Source organism: Oratosquilla oratoria, chromosome 43 (assembly GCF_046742065.1).
Source record: "Oratosquilla oratoria isolate Oo_2021 chromosome 43, ASM4674206v1, whole genome shotgun sequence".
Classification (NCBI taxonomy): domain Eukaryota; kingdom Metazoa; phylum Arthropoda; class Malacostraca; order Stomatopoda; family Squillidae; genus Oratosquilla; species Oratosquilla oratoria.
Window position 1 is genome coordinate 15,531,547 of NC_134819.1, and position 27,854 is coordinate 15,559,400.

The 27,854-nt window shown below is 40.6% G+C and overlaps 1 protein-coding gene across 4 annotated transcripts in view; it reads right to left on the bottom strand.

Annotated features, from left to right (window-relative positions):
• Nucleotides 1-27,854, bottom strand: part of LOC143022121 (nuclear valosin-containing protein-like) — a 170,363-nt gene that overhangs the window by 138,907 nt on the left and 3,602 nt on the right. For all 4 annotated transcript variants that reach the window (XM_076180131.1, XM_076180130.1, XM_076180134.1 and 1 more), the window contains exon 2: nucleotides 10,323-10,437. In XM_076180131.1, the coding sequence (XP_076036246.1) occupies nucleotides 10,323-10,437 (115 nt within the window). The remainder of the gene's footprint in view (nucleotides 1-10,322; nucleotides 10,438-27,854) is intronic.

Genomic DNA, 27,854 nt, shown 5'->3' on the forward strand with positions numbered 1-27,854 from the left:
TTAAAAAAATATTAGTTACACTAATAAGACCAAAACTGGAGTATGCAGCAACACTATGAACACCCACTACTGTATAAAAAAGAATATAAAGAAATTGGAAAGAATACAAAGAGCAATGACAAAGTTGGCATCAACTCTCTCCAAATTAACATATGAACAAAGATTGTCCAAATTGGAATTATCAACTCTGGAACAAAGAGAAAGAGATCTGCTGACTATTTATAGAATCATGAAAGGAATGGAAATCCTAGATAGGAATTATTCATTAACATGGGACAATGGAAAAACAAGAGGACACGAAAAGAAACTCAAAAAGGATAACTACAGAAGAGATCAGAAAAAAATAGCTTCCCACATAGAGTACTAGATACCTGGAATAATTTAGATAAAGAAACAGTGTGCGCAAACACTATTCAAGATTTCAAGAAAAAACATGATGCTGAAAGATGGGTCACCACGAGCATAGCTCCCTTCCCGTATGATACAACTAGGTAAATATACCAGAAATCCAAGGCCCCACCACACAATGCAATACAGTAAGTCCTCATTATACGGTACATATGCGTTCCTGAAAACCTTACCGCAAGTTGAAATTACCGTATACCACCCATTATAACATGTAATAATAGGATATGGCAGACATACCTTCTCCCTGCTTTTTCCTCTTCAAAACACGAGCAGATACTGTATATGTGAATTTTTCTTACCATAAATAGAATCGAGGGTAGTAATTACCAAATACCGTAACTGTGAATTTACCGGATAATGAATTACTGTATAAGGAGGACTCACTGTACACTTAAACACCATACCCCCTCCACCTATCCCTCAGAACATAGCAGACCAAATACAAGCACTAAAAACCGAGATTAACACCAAAATATATGAGGTCCTGGTGCTGCAGCATCTTTGTTGTTGGACTACACCTCAACCCCAAATGTTGGGGGCCAAACAGTGGCAGACATCCCCGGCCACTGGCGCTACGGAGGTGGCACCTATCCCCAGGAGAGGCTTTGGTTGCCTGGGCGAGTACCACATTCCTTTCACAACATGCACAGTTACATTTTTTCTGCACTGAGGAGTGTTTTTCCGGCATTCACTCTTCTTCTTCTACTATTAGCCAGACATGTAGAGAGCAATCCTGGGCCCACCACAACATACACATGCCCAACATGCTCCAAACCCATCACTTCGAACAGACAGACAAAGGGCTCAGTTCAATGCAACATATGCAAAAACTGGGCCCACTTCACCTGAACAACACTTGTAAACACAAATGAATACACAAACACTTGGACATATTCTACCTGTCCTCCAATAACCTCGCTCCCATTTTCCCAACCACAGCATGCATCCTTGCCCATGCCCAGTTCTCCCCCGCCCTTGTCCTCAATCAATCCTCCCCCTCCTTTGTCCTCAATCACACCTTTCCCTCCCTCTAGTACAGATCCTATACCTTCCCCATAAACCCCAGAAAGCAACATACAACACATATAGAACACACAACATCAACATATTACAACACAACATCGATGGCATAAAAAAAAAACATGAACTCGAATAATTCCTCAAACAACACAACATACATGTTGCCATCATACAAGAAATAAAACTAAGACTCTCACACAATACACCAACATTTCACAACTTCACCACCATTAGACAAGACCGGACCGATGGCAATAGCAGTGGACTCATCACCCTGGTCCACCAATCCATCTGTTTTGTGGACACAAGTGCCACAACCAAAATCCTCCTCCCTACCACAGATAACACCACAAAACCTAATATATCCTAATCCATACAGGCAACAAATCAACAATGACAATACACATACATACATATACCAAGGATTTTTCCCCCTTACAAGGGAGGTAGCCAAAAGGAAAAAGGCATAAAATCATTCCCACCCATTCCATCCCTGAATATACTCCAACCCCTCCACCCTCCCTCTCATCTTAGCACCTCCTGGATGACGGGTCATCCCTGCACCCTGTCCACTGCCCTGGGTCAGAAGCAGTGTCGCAAGACACAGCACAACCACAGCAAGGCCGCTTCATTAAATCGGCGACCCCCCCTCTCCATCCCCCCATGCATAAAAGAAGACGGAGAGAAATCCCTTCGGGATGAGTCAAATTTTTCTCACACATACTACCTCACCCCACATCCCCCCACCCATTCCACCTCATGCATCACAACATCATCCATATACAACCATTCTCCATTCACCCCTGTCTTCTGTCCTCTCCCGTCCTTCCTCAACAGACATTCCCCTCTTCCCAAAGCCCCCTTCACCCCATCCATCCATCTCATCCTAGGACGTCCCTTCATGTTCACTCCCTCCACATCTGCCTTCCATACCTCTTTTACTAGTCTTTCTTCACTCATTCTTTCCATGTGTCCAAACCATCCTAATACTCTTTCATCAACCCTATCTCCCAACTCCCTTTCCATCTGCGTAGAGCTGATGGCCAGGGGTAGTTGCTGCTGTTTGGCCCCCAACTCTTGGGGTTGGGGGGTGGTCCCACGAAGTCCTCAAAGTCAAGGACCACCTCGACATGAGAGGCACACAAACACTTGCTGCAGCCACCACAAACACATCACACCCGCTACACTACATAGCAGTACACCCACACACACCAAGAAACATTAAAACTACACCCAAAGACCTTTATTACACACAGATACTCTCTTCTCTTCCTCCACAACCACCAAATACCAGCCTCCGGAAACATATTCATAATCATATCACTCACCGCTCCATTAACACACTGAAAGACAACACACTGCTGCATGCCAGACCCCCTGATATCCACCCTTCTGAATCCTCTCTCCCACGTAAGGACAGAGTCCACTTGGCCAGACTGCGATGCGGTCACCACCCAGCACTTCTAAGCTACCAGAAGAGGCTGGACGACCGTGTTGTGAACAGCTGCCCAGGATGTAACACTTCACCCCATACCATACAACACATAATGGAAGACTGCATTATACACAATCATGCACGCAAACAACACAACATACACTCTATAAAGGATTTGTGGGAAAACCCAGTTTCGGCTGTGGCCTTCCTTGGGGAGACGGGACTGCTCGGACAGACAGTCTAGGGAACGACAACAACAACAACAACTCCCTTTCCACCCCTGTTCTCCTCCTCACCTCCTCATTTCTCACTCTATCTAGCCTAGTAACCCCCATCATACTTCTCAGACACCTCATCTCAAACACATTCAAACTCCTTCTCTCTTCCTCTCTTATGTTCCATGTTTCTGTCCCATACAGTGCTGTTGGCACAATCACTCCTTCATACAGTCTCCTCTTAGCATCCATTCCCAAATGTCTATTCCTCATTACACTCTTTAATCCACCAAGGCATTTACTCGTTTCTCTCAATCTACATTCTACCTCCACCTTTCCCAGCCACATTCGCACCCAAGTATTTAAAACTATCCACTTCCAGTCTACTGCCACTTTCACCCCTTGTACATCTCATCACCTTACTTTTACCCACATTTATCTTTAGCTTTCTTCTATCACATACTCTCCCAAACTCTGTCACCAACTTCCTCAATCCCTCCTCCGATCCTGCCACAAGTGCAGTGTCGTCCGCAAACAACAGCTGGCTCACCCCCCACTTTTCTCTATTTTCTTTAACCATCTCCAATCCCTGACCCACCACCCTTGCATTTACCTCTCGCACTACCCCATCCATGTATAAGTTGAACAGCCAGGGCAACATAACACATCCTTGACGAAGTCCCACCTTTACCTTTAACCACTCACTCTCTCCATTTCTAGTCCTGACACAAGCTCTGCTACTCTTGTAAAAACTCTTGACAGCTCCCAGAAGCTTTCCTCCTATCCCGTATATCTGCATAACCTCCCAGTGCCTTTCTGTCTACCCTATTGTAAGCCTTTTCCAGATCCATAAAAGCCCAAAAAACATCCTTCCCCTTTCCTATAGCTTTCTCACATATTTGTCTTACCACAAAGATCTGATCTACACAACCTCTACCCATCCTAAATCCACACTGTTCCTCACCAATTGCACCCTCTGTTCCTCTCCTAATCCTTTCAATTAAGATCCTCCCATAAGCCTTCCCAACTACACTTAACAAGCTGATCCCTCTGAAACTACTACATTCACACTTGTCCCCTCTTCCCTTGTATAGTGGAACTATACAGGCACTCCTCCAGTCCTCCGGCACTCTACCCTCTCTCCAGCAAACATTAAGGGGACCCCCGCCCCCAGATTTAAGAAAAATTCGATTTTTTTTTATTGCATAAATACATAGTAGGGATCTTGCTCTAGATGCTGGTAAAGTGTTTTTATCGTACCGCCATTTTTAAAGGGTTTAAAGGGCCTACCCTCCCTCCCCCCGGCAGCCACATGCTGCGCACGACCATTGTTTACATACGTTTTGACCATATTTTACCCCATTTTTTTGCGTTTGATACACTCATAAAGTTTTCTCTTACGTCCGGCATGCACGTGAGTATGTGGTGTGAGGAAGTTCAGCCTGCACGACCGGCAGTGGCCTGAGTCTTACAAAGTAAAGGACATGTACACGTTAGCTTGCCGCATTCACTAATTTGCCGTGTGAAATTCGCATCTATTTTTCAGTGAAGAGATATTTGAAGATATTAGCCATGCCTAAGAGATATTTGAAGATATTAGCCATGCCTAAGCTATCCAAACAAAAGGCACACTTGCAGAAGATAAGAACGTCTACATTAGCAACTCAAGGGGAGAAAGAAAGAACCCCAGTTTGTCAATACACTTGATCACAAAACAAATACCAGCAAATTGTACAAAACACTCAACAGCATTACACTATCCAACAGTAACACAACACGCTCTCACGCAGCAATAACCTCAGACAACAAGCAAATACACTCATAAATCATTTTGCACAGACAAACCATCTCACTTCTCACCATGACGACCAATGCACCATTTGACGTAAGAAAGACTTTCCCACAGACTTGGACCATACACCCTTCATAGACAGTCAGACAAAACACATAATACATAACCTCAAGCACTCATCCACCTGTGGCCCTGACAACATAAGTAACATCCACCTAAAACACACTGGACCACAAGGTACATGCACTCACAAATATTACAAACTACAGCTATTCACGGAACACTATACCTGACATCTGGAAGCATGGGAAAATAGTCACAATCCCAAAACCTAATAAAGACCCAACAATCCCAACATAATATTGCCTAATTACACTTCTCTGCACCCCCTCCAAAGTAAATGAATGCCACATACCTCAAACTCATCACACCACATATTCCCCTAGCTGAATCACAACACGGTTATAGGCCACTACACTCCACAAACACTCTTCTAATAAACCTCACGCAAAGAATTTTAAATGGCATCAACTCAGATAGGCCCCATCACAGAACACTCCTTATAACATTAGACATTAGTAAAGGTTTTCCCCTGCCACAAACTAACAAACAAAACATATAACACAGACATGCACAATAACACCAAAAGATGTCTGGCCAATTATCTGGAAGGCAGAAATGCTCATGTGTCATATAATGGCCAATCATCACAAATCAGAAACATAGAGAATGGAGTACCACAGGGCTCTGTTCTATCCCCCCCACTCTTAAAAATATATATATATATATATATATATATATACACATACACATACATACATATACCAAGGCTTTTTCCCCCTTACAAGGGAGGTAGCCAAAAAGGAAAAGGCATAACATCATTCCCACCCATTCCATCCCTGAATACACTCCACACCCCTCCACCCTCCCTCTCATCTTAGCACCTCCTGGATGACGGGTCATCCCTGCACCTTGTCCACTGCCCTGGGTCAGAAGCAGTGTCATTTAAACAACACATCACAAACATAAAAAATAAATGCACACCTAGACTCAACGCACTTAAATCAATCACTGGAACAACATTTGGACAAAACAAAGAAACTAATACTACAATATACAAACAATGCATATGCTCAGTGATGAATTACATGAGTACAGCATGGGCACCTAATCTCAGTGAGACACACCAACACCCTTCAGACCATACAAAAGAAAGCATTAAAAACAATTACAGGCTGCACATATACAACACCTACAGACCACCTACACTATGAAACAAAGGTCCTCAAAGTCAAAAATCACCTTGACATGAGAGGTACTCAAACACTTGCTGCAGCCTCCACAAACACAGCACACCCACTATACTACATAGCAGAACACCCATACACATACACAGAGAGAGAGAGAGAACTATATCACACTCAAATACTCTCTTCTCTTCCTGCAAAACCCCACCAAACACCAGCCTCCGGAAACATACTCATAATCACATCACTCACTGCTCCATTACCATGCTAAAAGACAACACATTGCTGCATGCCAAACCCCCTGACATCCATCCCTCTGAATCCTCTCTCCCATGAAAGGACAGAGTCCACATAGCCAGACTGCGATGCGGCCACCACCCAGCCCTTCTAAGCTATCAGAAGAGACTGGATGACCGCATTGTGGACAAATGCCCAGGATGTATCACTTCACCCCATACTATTCAACATGTCATGGAAGACTGCATTATACATGATCACGCACGCAAACAACACAACATACACTCCAAAACACAATCCTGGACAGAAAGTGATCATTCCAAATTATTAGAAGATACAAAATATGAATTAACTAATATACTGAAAGACAGAGAAAATACAGTAATTATGGGTAACTTTAATTCAAAAGAAATATGTCGGGAAGAAATGACAGTGAAGGGGGGAGAGGAACTCTGGGGCAATGTCCTGCTTGACTTGACCACTGAATACACAATGACCCAGTGGATTAGAGAAAATACTAGATATAGAGGTAGTGAAGAGCCCTCAAAATTAGACTTAATACTTTCGACAGAACCTGAGATTGTCGATAAGATTGATTACAAAACTCCGATAGGCAAGAGTGACCATGTACTAATAGAATTAGAATTAAAAGAACAAATGGATCAAAGCAAAAACGATAAACATAGAATAGGAAGACTAATGTACAACAAAACAAATTTTGAGAAACTAAAAATATTTTTTTGTAACGCAAACTGGGAAAAATTCCTAAACGAAGAAACAGGGATGGAAAAAAAATGGAACATACAGTTCTACAAGAAATTTATAATGAGGTAGTGAATAAATATGTACCACAACAAAAAATGGAAAGAACATACATAAAAAGCTGGTACAACAAAAGTTGCAGTGAAGCTAAGGATAACAGAGACAAAGCTTGGAAGAAATGGAAAAGAGACAAGAAAACAAGCTAATGGCAAATGTACATCAAACTAAGAAATGAGAATGTAAAAATACACAGAGATGAAGAGAAACTATGAAAAAAAGATAATAGATAAATGCAAGGAAGAACCCCAACTATTTTACAGATATGTAAATGGAAAACTGAAGAACAAACAAGAATTAGAAAAACTACGCCAAGGTAAAAATGAATATACGGAAGAACTGGAAATGGCTGAAATTATGAACAACCATTTCAAATTAGTATTCACAATAGAAAACTCACCTTACTGTAAGGAAATAGTGAGAGATTTATCCCCCTCAATGAAAGAAATAATCATAACACAAAAGGAAATCAGTGACCAAATTAAAACCCTTGATGTTAGAAAATCACATGGTCCGGACGGAATTGCAAATTGGATACTAAAAGAATGCATAGAAGAATTAACAGACAAAATATACAATATAATTAAATTCTCACTTAAAGAAGGAAAAGTACCACAGGACTGGAAGAAGGCAAACATTGTACCAATATATATGGGAGGAAACAAAGAAGACCCATCTAACTACAGACCGGTCTCACTAACAAGCCCAGTAGCAAAAATTTGTGAAAAAGTTATCAAAAATAGATGGGTTAAGCATTTGGAAGAAAAAACTATACTGAATCCAAACCAATTTGGATTCAGACAAGGAAGGTCATGTACAACTTGATTTGCTTCTACTCAAGACTAATAGACATAATAAAAGAGAGATGGGTGGGCAGACTGTGCCTTTCTGGACCTACAAAAGGCAGTTGATAAGGTACCACACAAAAAACTAATAAAGAAGATTGAGTCAATAGGTGGCATCAGAGGAAAATTATTGGAATGGATGAAAGACTTCCTGACTGGGAGGAAAATGAGAGTAGTAATTAGAGATAAATTCTCAAACTGGGAAGAAGTGATAAGCTGTGTCCCACAGGGATCAGTACTGGCCCAGATCATGTTTGCCATATACATTAATGACATGGATGAAGATATAGAGTGTTATATGAATTTCTTTGCAGATGATGCAAAGATACTAAAGAAGGTATAAACGGGGAAGACTGCAACTCATTTCAACAAGATTTGGACAAGATCTGTAATTGGACTCAAAAGTGGGAAGTAAAATTCAATATCAAGAAATGTAGTATAATGGAATTTGGAAAGAGTAAAAACAGAATATTGAAAGATTACAAAATCGGTGAAGAGGTGAAAAAAGTAAACTCGGAGAAAGATCTTGGAGTGATGATCAGCAAGGACATGACACCGGATAAGTATATTGATGAAATATTCGGAGAAACCTACAATTTATTGAGGTCAATTAAAGTGGCGTTTGCTTATTTGGATGAGGAAATGATAAAAAAAAAAATTCTAACTACATTAATAAGACCAAAACTTGAGTATGCAGCAACACTATGGACACCCAGTACCAAAAAGAATATAAAAAATATATATATATATAGAAAAAATACAAACTCTTTCCAAACTGACATATGAGCAAAGACTGTCCAAACTAGAATGACCAACTTTAGAACAAAGAAGGGAATGAGGAGACTTACTGACTATAGAATAATGAAAGGAATGGAAGTCTTAGATAAGAATGACTTGTTAATATGGGATAATGGTAAAACGAGGACACGAAAAGAAAAAAAAAAAAGGATAGTTACCGAAGAGATCTAAAAAGGAACAGCTTCCCACACAGAGTGATAGATACTTGGAACAAATTAGACAACGAAACATGTGTGTGCAAACACTATTCATTATTTTAAGAAAAAAAAAATGATGCTGAGAGATACAAAGATGGGTCTTCCCATATAATACAACTAGGTAAATAAAGAATTTGTGGGAAAACCCTGTTTCGGCCATGGCATTCCTTGGGGAGACGGGACTGCTCAAACAGACAGTCTAGGCAACAACAACAACAAAACAAAGAACACAAAATTGGCAAACAGTTGTCAATATACTTAATCATGAAACAAACACCATAAAACTGTACAAGACACTCAACAGCATTATGCTATCCAACAGTAACAGAACACACTCTCATACAGAAATAACCATAATAAGTCAACTTACCCTGAAACAGACAATAAGGAAACATACTCATAAATCATTTTGCACAGACAAGCCACCTCACCCCTCACCTTGGTGACCTTACCCACTCATCACTAACACTCCCCACAACATTCCCAAACTGCAACTCACTCCTCCCTTTCAATTAAGTTTTCAATAAACACATCCATCTTCCTTCTTACATACCACCAGTCTCCTTTTTAATCTCATCTGTACTACAACCATGCACATTTAATGACAATTACTAAGGTTCTTTTTGGAGTAATACACTAAGACCATCTGTCATGTCTTTTCATAGCTGGAATATCCATAGTGGAGGATACCTAGTTCTTCCAATCTGTCCCATTTCACTTAGTCACCTTTTATGATGTGTAAGAGAAACGTGGTGACAGAATTCTTTTCTCTCAACACTAGGGATCAAAAAGAGGTAGAACCATAGAAACACTGACGTACAGCTTCAAGGAAACAGCACAAAAGAAAAACATCAGTACAGCAAAAGTATAATCACTCCTTTATCTATCTACTGAGGGCATCTTCCCCTTTATAAGGGAGATAACCAAGTCAAAGGCATGCACCCACTCCCATCCATCATTTTTGTTTCCCTCTCATCTTAGCTCCTCATGCCCACGTCTGGGTCAGAAGCAATGCAGGAAGACACATCACATCCACAGCAAGGCTGCATCAAAATACTATTCACAACCACTCCCCACCCCACTCCCACCTCCTGCCCCTTCCCTTCCTTGCTCAGGTACAAAATTCCTTTACCAGTAGAGATTTTAACTTTGACAAATGTATGACTGGTCCATAGGAGCACCCCAAAATAGTCAGTAATTCAGTATAGTAAACATGGAATATTGAAACGAGTTTTACTATTACAATTTTGAAATAAACTATACTAAAACACTCTTCCATAGCAGCACTTTTAATATATACAGTACTCACCTTTCTGAACACACTTCATAAATGGCTTCTTATTCTTTGATTGAAATTCCCTGTAGTTGTTCATGAGATATTCTGTCATTTCTTCAACATCAATGTACTCATTGTCATTCATATACTGTAAGTAAAAAAGAAAGTTTACTCAAACTATGTGACATATTTCATTCTGGCTGGTTCAAACGTATCTGAGGAGAAGCCTCCTCCCATGTCTCTCTAGCAAGAGAAACATGGCTTCCAGTTAACCGGCCCCATGAGCACTCAAGGAACAAATAATTTATTTACCTCGTTGTATTTTGCAGGAAAAGAGCTACAGGTACTCCTCGTTTAGTGACCTACTCGGTTAACGACAACTCGGAGTAACGACGGGCTTTATGACATTCGTTTAACGTAAATCTCCCGAAGTTACGACGTGTACGATAATTAAGTTGGCTGAGGCAAATTTGTATGATGTTATAAATGAACTTGTACGGTGGATATTACCTGTGAGGTAAAGTGTTCTGAAGCTTAGGTCTACATTACCATCCTGCAAGCTGAAAAAACTACCTGGGGTACAGTATATACCGGTAGTGGTAAATTTCTAGTTTCGACCAAGGGCGCAATATAGCAATAGAAAATTAATCATTAATTTTGTAAATTATAATGTATCAACGTAATATGCAATTTTGTGAGGGGCAAAAAAAGGTGCTAAAATAAATTTCGTAAGTAACGAAGTCATGTCGGACCAATGGTACACCATGTTTGTTATGATAGATGCTGATGTCGAAGAAATGAAAGGATGATAAATCCGTCTAACCTAAACTAAACTAACCTAACCTGTGTTTGATAAATCATTACCTGCAAATTAAATGTCATCCGGCTCGTCCTCGTGAGAGACGTTGGCAGACGACAAGATGGCGTCCCGATCCTATGCTACTGACTTCGTTCATTAGCATATTTTCTTGTAGCATGGTATTTTTTTACTTTCATTTCCGCCCACAAAATTGCATATTACGTTGATACATTTTAATTTACAAAATTAATAATTAAATCTCTATTGCTATATTGCATCCATGGTCGAAACTAAAAAAATACCCCGGTATTCAATATGGAATGTCAGCATACGCGGATTTGGTCATATACGGTAATTTTGGAACATAACCACCGTAAATAAACAGTAAATAAAGCTTTAATGTACTGTATAAAAGAGGGAAAATACACAAAAATAAAGATACATGTATTGCCGGACATTGTACATACAGTACATGTACGTATATGTATACACTTTCGCTTAATGACCAATTCGGTTAAGGACGGCGCGCTGGTCCCAATTGTCGTCGTTAAACGAGGAGTACCTGTATGCTTGTAGCGACCTGCTATTGTATCTTTCTGCATCCAGTTTTTTCTTAACCACTTCACTCCGGACTTAAATCTCGCGGGCAGCAGCCAATGCCAGCCGTACGACGTGTCGTAATAATACTCGCATCATAAAATATAGTCACCGCTTATATCGATCGTTCTCTCTTTCACCCGCGAATTTTGAAAACCACAGAGAATGGGATTCAGGGCACATTTGGGAGAATGTAAAAACACAGGGGCAACTACAATAAATATAATCAAGACGCCGATATGGCAGCGTCGCGAATCCACTTGCTCCTCATGACGCCTACGTAGGCGGCACCGTATGGAAGGGGTTAAAGTATAGTTTTAGCACTTCATTCAGTTTGTTCCAGATACCTATCACTCTGTGTGGAAAGCTATTCTTCTTCAGATCTCTTCTGTAATTGTCCTTCTTAAGTTTCTTCTCATGTCCTCTTGTATTTCTTCTGTCCCATTTTAGTAGGTCATCCCTATCAAGAGTTCCCATCCATTTCACATCATCAGCATAGAAGTTCATATAACATTTCATGCCTTCATCTATACCATTTATATAAATGGCAAACATTATCGGAGCCAATACAGAGCCTTGGGGGACTCCGCTTATTATATCTTCCCAATTTGAGCTCGTCTCTAAATACCACCCTCGTTTTTCTTCCGTTCAAGAAATCTTTCATCCATTCCAATAACTTTCCTTGTATTCCACCTATTATTTCAATTTTCTTAGTAGCTTTTTGTGTGGTACTTTGTCAAAAGCTTTTTGTAAGTCCAAGAAAGCACAATCTGCCCATCCATCGCTTTCTTGTATTCTTTCTATTAATCTTGAGTAAAAGCATATTAAGTTTGTAGTACATGATCTTCCACTTCTAAAACCAAATTGTTTTGAATTTAGTATTTTGTTCTCTTCCAAGTATTTAATCCATTTATCTTTAATGACTTTTCATATATTTTTGCTACTGTGCTTGTAAGGGATATTGGTCTATAGTTTGTTAGATTTTCTTTGTCTCCTCCTTTGTATATTGGTACAATATTTGCATTTTTCCAATCCTGTGGTACTCTTCCTTCGTTGAGTGAGAAGTCAATTATCCTATGTATTTTGTCTGTTAATTCATCTATACATTTTTTCAATATCCAGTTTGCAGTTCCATCGGGCCCATATGATTCTGACATAAAGATTTTTTATTTGGTCCTTTATTTCTTTTTGTGTCATCATTATTTCTTTCATTTCGGGGGTGTGGCTAGGGTGGGGCAGTGATGTTGTTGTCGTTTCTTAGACTGTCTGGTTGAGCAGTCCTATTTCCCTGAGGAATGCCACAGGTAGAGCACAGTTTTCCCATAATTCCTTTATGCAGTGTATATTGTGTTGTTGGCGTGCTATGTGGGGGAGTGTGATGAGGTGTTCTGTGTCCTCTGTGTCATGGTTACATCTGGGGCAATAAATTTCTGTGGCTGGGTCTATTCTGTACTGGATTTGTCATAGTGCTGGATGGTAACCTGAATGCAATTATGTAAATATGGTTCTTCTTTTCTTAAGGTCTGTCTGGAAGGGCATGTTGAAGAATGAGTTGAGTTTCATCTTAAGAGTGCTCGTTTTGTGATCTGAGCGTGTATGCGTTTTGTATGGAAGTATTTACCCCCTCTGGGGTATTGGCTGCATGTTATCATGGCAAAGTAACATGCAGCTGATACTTTAGGGTCTATATGAGGTGCCCCTACGGACCAGAGGCATACATCCTTTTGTCTGTGATAGAGGAGACTCTATTCATAGAGAAATGATGACACTATTATTATACTGCGACCGTCCGTAAATAGCAACAAGATTTTCCCCATAATTTGACTCCATGAATAGAATTTTCACTACATAAGGGCACGTGTAGAGGTTCTACTCTATTACCCTTGAATAGAAACAGATAACATTTGTGGCGCATGATCTTCCCTGTCTAAAATAAAATAGTTTCGTATTTAGAATATTGTTCTCCAGATGTTTAATCCATCTACTTTTGATTATTTTTCCACAAAATTTAGCTATCATAATTGTAAGAGAGACCAGTCTATGGTTTTATGGGTCTTCCCTGTCTCCCCCTTTAAATATTTGCATGATATTGACATTTTTCTAGTCTTGCAGTACCTTTCCTTCTTTGAGTGAGCACTCTATTATCTTGTATATTTTGTCCATTATATATCTATACATTCTTTTAGTATCCAGTTTGCAATTTTGTCCAGGCTGTGTGATTTTCTGACATCAAGATTCATTATTTGGTCCCTTATTTCTTTCTGTGTCACAATTATTTCTTTCATTGGTGGGGTCTTTCTCCACATCCTTCATCCCAATTTTGTATGTTTTCTTTTGTGAATACAGGTTGTTTTTTATGTAATACATAAAGTTCCTTTTATCCAGCAAGCTCAGTGTACCTGATAAGTGATAATTCTGTTGTTTTGAGAGTCCCTCTTATCAACCAAAACTGACCTGACCTGACCAGACGTCAGATATGGGCCAACTACGCAATTTGAAGCATTATTCGAACAATATTTACCTTGTTTGAACATTTGTTTTTCAAATCTGTAAGTTATGAAACTTACAGATTAATGGGAAGTTGAGATTTTAGCCTTCAGGAAACTTGGTTGTCGTATGTCCTTGAAGATACATTTCTTGCATTCTCACCTAGATTTCTTCCCCGAAAACTTGGGGGCTGTCAGTGAGGAGCATTTGCGAGAGATTTCATCAGGATATCGCAACTATGGAAAGAAGATATCAAGGACGATGGAATACTGCTATGATGGGAGATTACATATGGTCACTAGTCAGAAAAGACGAAAGCATGCATTCTAGAAAATCTCGATCGTCAAAGCACTTCTAATCATGAGAAGAGTCATCAAAACACTTGCAGTGCAAAGTTGTGTTGTTTATTTTGTTCTTACTAATATTGTAGCTCTTAAATACACTTCATATTATGAAAAAAATACTAGATGTATAATTATCCTTAGAATGCTAAAGTAGATTGAATCAATTAACTACTGTAGAGAAAGGTTGCGTATATAACAATAAAATATAAAATCAAGAATAAATAAAGAAATATCGATGTTACGTCAAAACTAATGTGATATTTGGATTCAGTGACACGAAATACATATATAAACATGAAAAAATACAAATAAACAAAACATGTGTTACATTGTGTTATGTGATCATGATAATATTGAGCAACCGTTAAGTAATAGTGACCACAGTGTTCAAGCTAGAACATCTGCAAAGATGCATAAAGCTGCACTGATTGTAGGTTTTTGAAAACACTCAGCAGCTGGAGGCATTGCTATCCTCATAATGACTTCAAAAGTGTACCTCAAGTTGCAGCTGCACTCCCTGTACTTCAAGCCAGTGTTCAGTGCACTTTTTCTGGCCTACAGCATGGTTATGGACTACCATGGTCAGATCACCTGCTTGGAAAGGATTTGTTCTCATGGGAGAGGAAGAAAAGTCTGAAGAAAAATGAAATGATAGTTGTATAAAAAAGAGGGCTATTGCCACTGAGAACTGTGGGATATTCATTAGGGTTTATGTTATGGCTCAGGAGGCATGTACCAGGAGACTTGGACATTGAGGTTTACATCTAAATCAACCAATGAAAATGGGGAAAACTATTGGAGACATAGTAGCAGAGAAAGGCAGAAACATGGAAAAAATTGTTGTGAGAGGTAAACTGAAATGAGATGTAGTTTGAAAGTTAGAAACAGAATTTTAGTTGTAGAAAAATTTTGTATGGGTTTGTTCATGTGGGCATAATTTGTTAATGCAAAGTGTGTATATATTTCCTGCAAGACATGAGTCAATTTCACCTCCGGTATGTAACAATGAATATGATGAGCCACATTCACTTGGTTATACATGATTTCTGATGTATACAGCACAGGTGAGAGGCACAGAAGACATAATCTGAACAGTGAGGCCTGGGTGTCATTACAAAGGATTACAAAGGCGGAGCATGCAGACAGGAGACCTTTTGGTCCATAACTAAGTCACCACCCCTCCCTCCCTTTTTTCTTGGCTCCTCCTGGATGACGGGTCATCCCTGCACCTCGCCCACTGCCCTGGGTAAAAAGCAATGTAGCAAGACACAGCACATCCACAGCAAGGGCATTTTATTAAATCAGCAATCCCCGTTAGATTGCCTCTCGGTACACTAACCAGTCACTGCAACTATCCTAAGACCTAACTTAAATTTATGTTGATATCGGTGCATTATTTTTTACACCAATTTACTGAAATAGAAAAAGGAATAAAGTATTTTTGCAGAATGTCTAAAAAAAGGAGGTACAGTGATGGTGGACTGGCTGGTGAGGTTATTTAATGTTTGCTGGAGAGAGGGTAGAGTGCCGGAGGACTGGAGGAGTGCCTGTATAGTTCCACTCTACAAGGGAAAAGGGGACAAGTGTGAATGTAGTAGTTTCAGAGGGATTAGCTTGTTGAGTGTAGTTGGGAAGGCTTATGGGAGGATCTTGATTGAGAGGATTAGGAGAGGAACAGAGGGAGTAAGTGGTGAGGAACAGTGTGGTTTAGGACAGGTAGAGGTTGTGTAGATCAGATCTTTGTGGTAAGATAGATATGTGAGAAAGCTATAGGAAAGGGGAAGGATGTTTTTTTGGGCTTTTATGGATCTGGAAAAGACTTACGACAGGGTAGACAGAAAGGCACTGTGGGAGGTTATCCATATATATGGGATAGGAGGAAAGCTTCTAGGAGCTGTCAAGAGTTTTTATGAGAGTAGTAGAGCTTGTATCAGGATTAGAAATGGAGAGAGTGAGTGGTTCGAGGTAAAGGTGGGACTTCGTCGAGGATGTGTTATGTCGCCCTGGCTGTTCAACTTATACATGGATGGGGTAGTGCGAGAGGTAAATGCAAGGGTAGTGGGTTAGGGATTGGAGATGGTTAAAGAAAATGGAGAAAAGTGGGAGGTGAGCCAGCTGTTGTTTGCTGACGACACTGAAGAAGAACATAAGAAATAAAGGAGACTGCAAAAGACCATAAGGCCTACACTAGGCAGCTCCGTGTCCATCACCACCTGTCATCCCCATCCATAAAGTTGTCTAATTGTTTTTTAAAACAACTGATAGTTTCAGCGCTTACTACATGGTTACTAAGTTTATTCCATTCATCGACCACCCTATTAGTAAACCAATTCTTGCTGATTTCCTTCTTAAATCTAAATTTGTCCAGTTTATACCCATTACTGCGAGTCCTGCCCTGTTGTTTTATTATGATGACCTTGTTTGCATCACCCTTGTTATAGCCTTTGATCCACTTGAACACTTCTATTAGATCACCCCGCACTCTGCGTCTTTCCAGAGAGTGTAAGTTTAGGTTCCTAAGCCTCTCTTGGTAAGGCAAATTTCTGAGTCCTTGTATCATTTTGGTCATTCTTCTCTGTACTGATTCTAGTGAATTTACGTCCATTCTGTAGGACGGAGACCAAAACTGTACCGCATAGTCAAGGATGGGTCTAACTATCGCTAGATAGAGTTTAATAATTACCTCTGCACTTCTATTCGTTACTGTCCTAGCAATGAAGCCTAATGCTCTGTTAGCTTTATTTCTGGCACTAATACACTGGTTCCTGGTTTTAAGGTCCGGACTCACCAGACCTCCCAAGTCCCTCTCGCACTCAGATTTTTCTAAAAACGTGTTATCTAAGTTGTATCTATTTTCGGGGTTGTGTAGCCCTATGTTTAACACGCTACACTTAGAGATATTGGCAGGATCGGAGGAGGGATTGAGGAAGTTGGTGACAGAGTTTGGGAGAGTATGTGATAGAAGAAAGATAAAGATAAATGTGGGTAAAAGTAAGGTGATGAGATGTACAAGGGGTGAAAGTGGCAGTAGACTGGAAGGGAGCATTAAGGGAGAGTGACTGGAAGAAGTGGATAGTTTTAGATACTTGGGTGCAAATGTGGCAGGAAAAGGTGGAGTGAAGGTGGAGGTAGAATGTAGATTGAGAGAAGCGAGTAAATGCCTTGGTGGATTGAAGAGTGTAATGAGAAATAGACATTTGGGAATGGATGCTAAGAGGAGACTGTATGAAGGAGTGATTGTGCCAAAAGCATTGTATGGGGCAGAAGCATGGAACATAAGAGAAGAAGAGAGAAGGAGTTTGAATGTGTTTGAGATGAAGTGTCCGAGAAGTATGATGGGGGTTACTAGGCTAGAGTGAGAAATGAGATTAGGAGAAGAATGGGGGTGGAAAGGGAGTTGGGAGATAGGGTTGATGAAAGAGTATTAGGATGGTTTGGACACATGGAAAGAATGATTGAAGACTAGTAAAAGGTATGGAAGGCAGATGTGCACAGAGTGAACATGAGGGGTCGTCCTAGGATGAGGTGGATGGATGGGGTGAAGGGGGCTTTGGGGAAGAGGGGAATGTCTGTTGAGGAAGGATGGGAGAGGACAGAAGACAGGGGTGAATGGAGAATGGTTGTATATGGATGATGTTGTGATGCATGAGGTGGAATGGGCAGGGGGATGGGGGGGTGAGGTAGTATGTGTGAGCAAAATTTGACGCAGCCTGAAGGGATTTCTCCCCCGTCTTCTCCTTTTATGCATGGGTGGGTCACCAATTTAATGAAGCGGCCTTGCTGTGGATGTGCTGTGTCTTGCGACACTGCTTCTGACCCAGGGCAGTGGACAAGGTGCAGGGATGACCCGTCATCCAGGAGGTGCTAAGATAAGAGGGAGGGTGGAGGGGTGTGGAGTGTATTCAGGGATGGAATGGGTGGGAATGATGTTATGCCTTTTCCTTTTTGGCTACCTCCCTTGTAAGGGGGAAAAAGCCTTGGTATAAGTATGTACTTTCAAAGGAGTTATTTTGTTTAATCATGTTATCTATAATCATGATAATCTGAATAAAAAGCCTTATTTCAACAGCTCATGTCTATTATTATGAAACCCAGAAGAGAATTAAGTCTTGTCTCTGGACCTCTACTAGTATTGAGACTTCTTATGGTCATGGACATAGTCCACAACATGGAATACTGACCATAGTATTAATAGTTATTTCATATACTAGTTATCATAGCCATAACCAGCTATGTAATAGGCACAGCATAGCCTTTCCAACATCTTAATTCATACCATAACAATGTATGTATTATTTGTGAACAACATCCTCTATGACTACTACTAGTAGTATATCCGACATGTCGTGCGTAAACAAGCGCAACTAATTTACCTAGTTGTATTTTGCGGGAAGGGGAGCTACACTCATGGTGTCCCGCCTTTGTATCTCGCAATGTCTAGTTTGCTTTTAAACTCATAAATGGTCTTTGCACACACTATTTCTTTGTCCAGTTTGTTCCAAGTGTCCACTGTATGTGGAAAACTGTTTTTCTTCAGATCTCTTCTATAGCTATGTTTTTTTATTTTCTTTCCATGTCCTCTTGTGTTTCTCTTGTCCCAGTTTAACAATTCTTCTCTATCGAGTATTTCTGTGCCCTTCACAATTCTGTAGATGGTCAGTAGGTCAACTCTCTCTCTTCTTTGCTCCAAAGTCGATAACTCCAGTTTAGCCAATCTCTCCTTATATGACAAGTTTGCAAGTGCAGGAGCCATTTTTGTGGCTGCTCTCTGGATTTTTTCTATTTTCTTTTTATTCTTTTTGGTACTGGGTGACCATAATGTCGCCGCATATTCTAGTCTAGGCCTTATCAGTGTGACCAATATTTTTTTAATCATTTCGCCGTCCAAATATGTAAATGCCACTTTTATTGATCTTAGCAAGATGTAGGATTCTCCGACAATTTTGTTTATCTGTTTATCATAGGACAAGTCGTTTGAGATAATTACATCCAAATCTTTTTCGGATCTCTCCTTTTTTACCTCCTTAGTTCCAATTTTATATTGTCCTGATATTCTGTTTTGGCATTTTCCAAACTCCATTATGCTACACTTGTTAATATTGAAGTCTACTTCCCATTTCTGACTCCAATTCCATACTTTATTCAGGTCTTCCTGCAGTGATTCGCAATTCTTTTCAGTTTTTACTTTTCTCAACAGTTTGGCGTCATCTGCAAAGAAGCTCATGTAATATTTCACATCATCCATGTCATTCACATAAATAGCAAACATTATTGGAGCCAATACAGATCCTTGCTGTACTCCACTGATCACCTCTTTCCAACCTGAATATTTTTCTCTGAACACTACTCTCATCTTCCTACCAATCAGGAAGTCCTCCATCCATTTTAGTAGGTTCCCTTGTATCCCTCCTATATGTTCCAGTTTTTTTTTTTAATAATTTTTTGTGTGGTACTCTGTCAAAATCGTTTTGTAAGTCCAGGAAGGCACAATCAGCCCATCCATTCCTTTCTTGCACTATGTCTATTAATCTTGAGTAGAAACATTAAGTTTGTGGTGCATGATCTTCCTTGTCTGAACTCAAATTGTCTTGGGTTTATTATATTATTGTCTTCCAGGTGTTTTACCCAACTATTCTTGATGATTTTCTCACAAACTTTGGCTATAGTGCTTGTTAGTGAGACTGGCCTGTAGTTAGTTGGTTCTTCCTTGTTTCCTCCTTTATACATTGGTGCTATGTTAGCATTTTTCCAGTCTTTTGGTATTTTTCCTTCTATAAGTTTGACCATAATGTCGCCACATATTCTAGTCTAGGCCTTATCAGTGTGACCAATATTTTTTTTATAATTTCTTCGTCCAAATATGTAAATGCCACTTTTATTGATCTTGGCAAATTGTAGGATTCTTTGTCTGGGGTATTGGCTGCGTGTTATTGTGGCAAAGTATAACTGATATTTTAGGGTCTATATGGGGCGCCCCTTCGGACCAGAGCTGCACATCATTTTGTCTGTAATAGAGGAAAACTGTCATAGAGAAATGATGACACTTTTATACTACGACTGTCCCTCCGTTATGCTGTCCCCCAAACCCTTTCCTCTGAATATTTATTTCCTTTTTTTTTTTTTTTTGCCTACCCTGTGGTGGGGGAAGAGAATGCTAACACCAAGTCTTTCCACTTGAGTTGTAAGAGGCAACAAAAAAAATGGGACAGGAGATGGGATTAGGAGTCCTGCTACCTGTAGCCCCAAAAGGGGACATTCCTAAAAAAGTAAAGGGTCTGGGAGTTTTCCAAACACTACCCTAAGGTTTGGGTCTTTTAATGTGCGTGGATGTGGTAAAGATGAGAGTAAAAGGGAAGAGACAGGCAGTATGTTTGTGAGAGGAAAGATGGATGTACTGGCTCTGAGTGAAACTAAAATTAAAGAGAAGGGTGAGTGTGAGTTTGGGAGTGTAGCAGGGAGGTACTCAGGAGTGAAGAGTGGATGAGGGAGAGAAGGGGTGGCTATAGTAGTAAGTGAAGAGATAAGTTAGCGTGTAGTGGAATGGAAGGAGGTTTCATCAAGTTTGATGTGGATGAAGGTGAAGCTTGGAAGGGAGATGTGGGTTTTTGTGAGTGTATATGGGCCTGGTAGTGAGAAGAGCATAGAGGAAAGGAAGGCTTTTTGGGTAGATATAAATGAGTGCATGGAGGGAATAGGAAGAAATGTCAATGTAGTTGTACTGGGAGACCTTAACCACTTCACTCCGGGACTTAAATCTCGCGGGAAGCAGCCAATGCCAGTCGTACGACGTGTCGTAATAATACTCGCATCATAAAATATAGTCACCGCTTATATCGATTGTTCTCTCTTTCACCCGTGGATTTTGAAAACCATAGAGAATGGGATTCAGTGCATATTAGGGAGAATGTAAAAATGCAGGGGTGACTACAATAAATATAATCAAGACGCCGATATGGCAGCGTCGCGAATCCACTTGCTCCTCATGACGCCTACGTGTGCGGCACCGTATGGTAGGGGTTAATGCTAGGGTAGGAAACGAACCAATAGAGTGATTGGGAAGTATGGAGTTCCAGGTAAAAATCATAGTGCAGAATTAATGGTGGAGATGTGTCTTGAAAGAGAGTTGATGATAGCAAATGCAGTGTTTAGGAAGAAAATCAAGCATAAGTACACATGGGAGAGGGTGGTGGATGGAAGGGTGGCAGGTAAAGGACTATAGTGGTGACCAGGATTATGGTAGGAAGAATTAAGGATGTACATGTTCTAAGGGGAGAGAGTGGGGGAATATCAGATCATTTTCTGGTGGAAGGTAAATTGAGAGTGGAGAATAGGTGGAGAAAGAGGAAAAGGGCAGAAGGTGGGGAGGTAGAGTAAACTGCTTAAATGAGAGAAAAAAGGAGAATGAGTATAAGAAGCTGAGAAAGGAGTGGGAGGGAGTAAAGGATAGAGTAGAACTAGGAGTGGAGGAGGAATGGGGATGGTTCAAGGAGGGAGTCATAAGGTGTGCAAAGATGGTGTGTGGAACAAGGAGGGCGGGAGAAAATAGAAGGGAGGGTAGTGAGTGGTGGGATGAGGAAGCAAAGAAGGGTGTAGAAGAGAAGAAGCAGGCATTCATAAATTGGCTACAAATTAGGACAAGGGAATCTTATGAGAGGTACAAAGTAAAGAGAAGGGAAGTTAAGCATAAGATAAAGGAAGCAAAGAGGAGAGCAGATGTGAAATGGGGAAAGAGTATGACAGAAAATTTTGAAAGTAATAAAAAGATGTTTTGGAAGGAAATTAAAAGAGGAAGAGGAGGCAAATCAAGTAGAGAAGAAAAGGTAAAAGGTGCAGATGGAGAGATGATAATGGAAGAGAAAGCAGTGAGAGGAAGGTGGGCAGAGTATTTTAGGGAGCTGCTAAATGTGAAGGAGGTTAGGGAGGGAAAGGTAGTTGCAGTGGGAAGCACTAAGAAAATGAGAGTGATGAGTGAGGAAAATGAAGGAGAAATAGGGAAGGATGAAGTGATAGCAGCTGTTAAGATGATAAGAGCAGGTAAGGCACCTGGGATGGATGGATGCCATGCAGAGTGTCTGAAGAAAGGAGGTACAGTTATGGTGGACTGGCTGGTGAAGTTATTTAATGTTTGTTTAAGAGAGGGTAGAGTGCTGGAGGACTGGAGGAGTGCCTGTATAGTTCCGCTTTACAAGGGAAAGGGGGACAAGTGTAAGTGTAGAAGTTTCAGAGGGATCAGCTTGTTGAGTGTAGTTGGGAAGGTTTATGGGAGGGTCTTGATTGAGAGGATTAGGAGAGGAACAGAGGGAGTAATTGGTGAGGAACAGTGTGGGTTAAGAACAGGTAGGGGTTATGTAGATCAGATTTTTGTGGTAAGACAGATATGTGAGAAAGCTATAGGAAAGGGGAAGGATGTTTTTTGGGCTTTTATGGATCTGGAAAAGGCTTATGACAGGGTAGACAGGAAGGCACTGTGGGAGGTACTGCAGATACATAGGATAGGAGGAAAGCTGTTAAGAGCAGTCAAGAGTTTTTACAAGAGTAGTAGAGCTTGTGTTACGATTAGAAAATGGAGAGAGTTAGTGGTTTGAGGTAAAGGTGGGACTTCGTCAGGAATGTGTTATGTCGCCCTGGCTGTTCAATCTTTACATGGATGGGGTGGTGCTAGAGGTGAATGCAAGGGTAGTGGGTCAGGGATTGGAGATGGTTAAAGAAAATGGAGAAAAGTGGGAGGTGAGCCAGTTGTTGTTTGCTGATGACACTGCACTTGTATCAGGGTCAGAGGAGGGATTGAGGAAGATAGTGACAGAGTTTGAGGTGTGTGAAAGAAGGATGATGAAGATAAATGTGGGCAAAATTAAGGTGATGAGATGTACAAGGGGAGAGAGTGACAGCAGGCTGGAAGTGAGTATAAAGGGTGAAAGACTGGAGGAAGTGGATAGTTTTAGATACTTGGGTGCAAATGTGGCAGGAAAGGGAGGAGTGGGGGTGGAGGTAGAATGTAGATTGAGAGAAGCGAGTAAATGCCTTGGTGGATTAAAAAGTGTAATAAGAAATAGACATCTGGAAATGGATGCTAAGAGGAGACTGTATGAAGGAGTGATTGTGCCAACAGCACTGTATGGGGCAGAAACATGGAACATAAGAGAGGAAGAGAGAGGGAGTTTGAATGTGTTCGAGATGAAATGTCTGAGAAGTATGATAGGGGTTACTAGGATAGTTAGTGTGAGAAATGAGGAGGTGAGGAGGAGAACAGGGGTGCAAAGGGAGCTGGGAGATAGGGTTGATGAAAGAGTACTGGGATGGTTTGGACACATTGAAAGAATGAGTGAAGAAAGATTAATAAAAGAAGTGTGGAAGGCAGAGGTGGAAGGAGTGAATATGAGGGGGCCTAGGATGAGATGGATGGATGGGGTGAAAGGGGCATTACAAAAGAAAGGAATGTCTGTGGTGGAAGGACGAGAGAGGACAGAAGCTAAGGGTGAATGGAGAAGGGTTGTGTATGGATGATGCTGTGATGTATGAGGGGGAGTGGGTGGGGGATGGGGGGTGAGGAAGTATGTATGAGAAAAAAATCACAGCCTGATGGTATTTCTCTAAGTCTTCTCCTATTCTGCATGAGGGGGGCAGAGAGGGGGGGTCGCCGAATTTATGAAGCGGCCTTGCTATGGATGTGGTGTCTTGTGACACTGCTTCTGACCCAGGGCAGTGGACAGGATGCAGGTATGACCTGTCATCCAGGAGGTGCCAAGATAAGAGGGAGGGAGGAGGGTGGAGGGGAGTGGAATATATAGGAAATGGAATGGGTGGGAGTGGTTTCTATGCCATTTTCTTTTTGGCTACCCCCCATGTAAAGGGGGAAAAAGCCTTTCGTGTATGTATGTGTGTATAAAAGTGAGCAACCTATTATGTTATGTATTTTGTCCGTTAGTTCTTCTTTGCATTCTTTTAGAATCCAATTTGCAATTCCATCCGGGCTATGTGATTTCCTGAAATCAAGGTTTGATAGATATTCCATTATTTCTTTTTGTGTTATTATTATTACGAGAGTAGAAGAGCATGTGTCAGGATTGGAAACGGTGAGAGTGAGTGGTTCGAGGTAAAGGTGGGACTTCGTCAAGGATGTGTTATGTCACCCTGGCTGTTCAACTTATACATGGATGGGGTGGTGTGAGAGGTAAATGCAAGGGTGGTGAGTCAGGGATTGGAGATGGTTAAAGAAAATGGAGAAAAGTGGGAGGTGAGCCAACTGTTCTTTGCGGACGACACTGTGCTTGTGGCAGGATCGGAGGAGGGATTGAGGAAGTTGGTGAAAGAGTTTGGGAGAGTGTGTGAAAGAAGAAAGCTGAAGATAAATGTGGGTAAAAGTAAGGTGATGAGATGTACAAGGGGTGAAAGTGGCAGCAGACTGGAAGTGAGCATTAAGGGAGAGCAACTGGAAGAAGTTGATAGTTTTAGATACTTCTGTGCAAATGTGACAGGAAAAGGTGGAGTGGAGGTGGAGGTAGAATGTAGATTGAGAGAAGCAAGTAAATGCCTTGGTGGATTAAAAAGTGTAATGAGGAATAGACATTTAGGAATGGATGCTAAGAGGAGACTGTATGAAGGAGTGATTGTGCCAACAGCACTGTATGGGGCAGAAACAGAAAACAAAAGAAAAAAAGAGAGAAGGAGTTTAAATCTGTTTGAAAATAGGTGTCTGAGAAGTATGATAGGGGTTACTAGGCTGGATAGAGTGAGAAATGAGGAGGTGAGGAGAACAGGGGTGGAAAGGGAGCTGGGAGATGGGGTTGATGAAAGAGTATTAGGATGGTTTGGACACATGGAAAGAATGAAGAAACACTTGTAAAAGAGGTATGGAAGGCAGATGTGGAAGGAGTGAACATGAGGGGATGTCCTAGGATGAGATGGATGGATGGGGTGAAAGGGGGCTTTGGGGAAGAGGGGAATGTCTGTTAAGGAAGGACAGGAAAGGGCAGAAAACAGGGGTGAATGGAGAATGGTTGTATATGGATGATGCTGTGATGCATGAGGTGCAATGGGGGGTGAGGTAGTATGTGTGAGCAAAATTTGACGCAGCCTGAAGGGATTTCTCCCCGTCTTCTTTTCTGCATGGGGGGACGGAGAGGGGGGGTCGCTGATTTAATGAAGCGGCCTTGCTGTGGATGTGCTGTGCCTTCCGACACTGCCTCTGACCCAGGGCAGTGAACAGGGTGCAGGGATGACTAAAAGGAGGGTGGAGGGGAGTGGAGTGTATTTAGGGATGGAATGGGTGGGAATGATTTTACGCCTTTTCTTTTTGGCTACCTCCCTTGTAAGGGAGAAAAAGCCTTGGTATATGGTATGGTATTATCTCGCTCATGGGGGGGGGGAGACTGCACTTCATTTACTTCGACCCAATATTGTGCTTTCTCTCTAGTAAAAACATATTTGAAGTTATCATTCATGACTTAGGCCATTTCTAATTCTTCTATGTATTCTATATTCCCTTGGCATAGTTCCACCACTTCCTGTTTGTTTCTAAGTTTACCATTCACATATTGATAGAATAGCTCGGGTTGCTCTTTGCATTCATCTATAATATCTTTTTCATGCTTCCTTTTTTCCTCTCTTCTCACTTTAACATACTCATTTCTATAGTTTATAAACTTGCCATTTTCCAGTTTTTTTTTTTTTTTTTTTTTATCTTTTCTCCATCTTTTCCAAGCTCTGTCCCTTCTATCTTTTGCCTCACTGCAATTTTTGTTGAGCCAGCATTTAATGTACACTCTAGCTTCTGTCCTGGTACGTGCTGATTCACCCCTTCATTGTAATTATCCATCAAGATATCCCACTTCTCTTCCACTTTTGTCTCTTCCATGTAAAAATTTTCCCAGTTTGCATTCTGGAAGAACTTCTTTAGTTCTGCAAAGTCTGTTTTGTTGTACATCAATCTTCCTTTCCTATGCTTTTCATTTCTCTCCATGTATATTTCTTCCTTTAGTTCAGTCTCAATGAGTATATGGTCATTCTTTACAATTGGTGTCTTGTATTGGATTTTATCCACAATTTCAGGTTCTGTTGTAAATATTAAATCTAGTTTCGACGGCTCCTCATTATTTCTGCCATGTCTGTACTTGAAAAAGCTGTAACAAGCGAAACGTCGTACCAATAAAGGTTTCGATCTCACACAGTGTTTATTCTCACATTATTTCTGTATCTGGTGTTTTCACTGACCCACTGAGTCATTGTATATTCCATGATCATGTCCAGTAGTACATTACCCCAACAAGTCTTCTCCTCCTCCCACTGTCATGTTCCCCCAACAAATTTCTTTGCAATTGAAGTCCCCATAATTACCAGATTACCCCCGCCCATTAGTACCTCATTTAATGATTGCCTTGTATCTTCTAGCATTTTTGTATGCTCGTTCTCTTTCCAATTGTTTGTTTTTGGGGGCACATAAGTCACCACAAACTTTCTACTTTTCATGTTCTTGTCTTCGATTTTTATCATGATCAGTTCTACATTACCTTTGCCCTCCGCAATTTTTCTCATATTCATTTTTCTTGGCCAAGAACATGATTCCTCCTCCCTGTTTCTTGTCTTTTTTTAATCCAGTAACTGTGTAGTCCATGTCCAACACTGATGGATGGTATTTCACCCCTTAATTTAGTCTCCACAATTGCCATTATGTCTGGTTTTTCTTCGAGGAGGTAATTGTTAAGTTCATTCAGTCCTGAAATTAATCCATCAATGTTGGTATAGGCCACTTTCAATTTTTTTCTTTCTCCATTTTTTTTTGTCTTTGGTTCGCCCATTCTGATGTACCATTTCCTCAGCCTCATGTTGATTACTCTCCAATAGAATTCCTTGCTTTCGGCCTCTTGTTATCTTTGCATTTTTTTTCTTTGCTGCATCTCTTAGTGTCTTCTCTTTTTCTAATTCCTCAATACCCATTTCTCTTTTTATCCATATCTTATTGTACTTTTCACTCTTTGCCAAGTTACCTACTTTTTCAAATATGTCTTATACTACCATTTGTGATCTTAGTTTTATCTTTAGGGGTCGATTTCTATCCTTAGAATAGTGACCAATCCTATATGCATAGTTGACGTCTTTCGCTGCATCTTGGGCTCCATCCTGAATTTCTTTTAAGATTGCTATTGCTGTCTCTTTTTCTTCTTTTCCTCTCATGTACCTTGCCAGACCATGTTTTACTTTTGGTCCATGTACCACAACACATTTTTTCCTATCCACTGTGTCTCTGACCCAATTTGCTTTTTCATTAATTACTTGGATAATTGTGTCTTTTGCATTTTCATGCATTTGTTGTTGGACTATTTCTTTGAAAACAATTTCTTT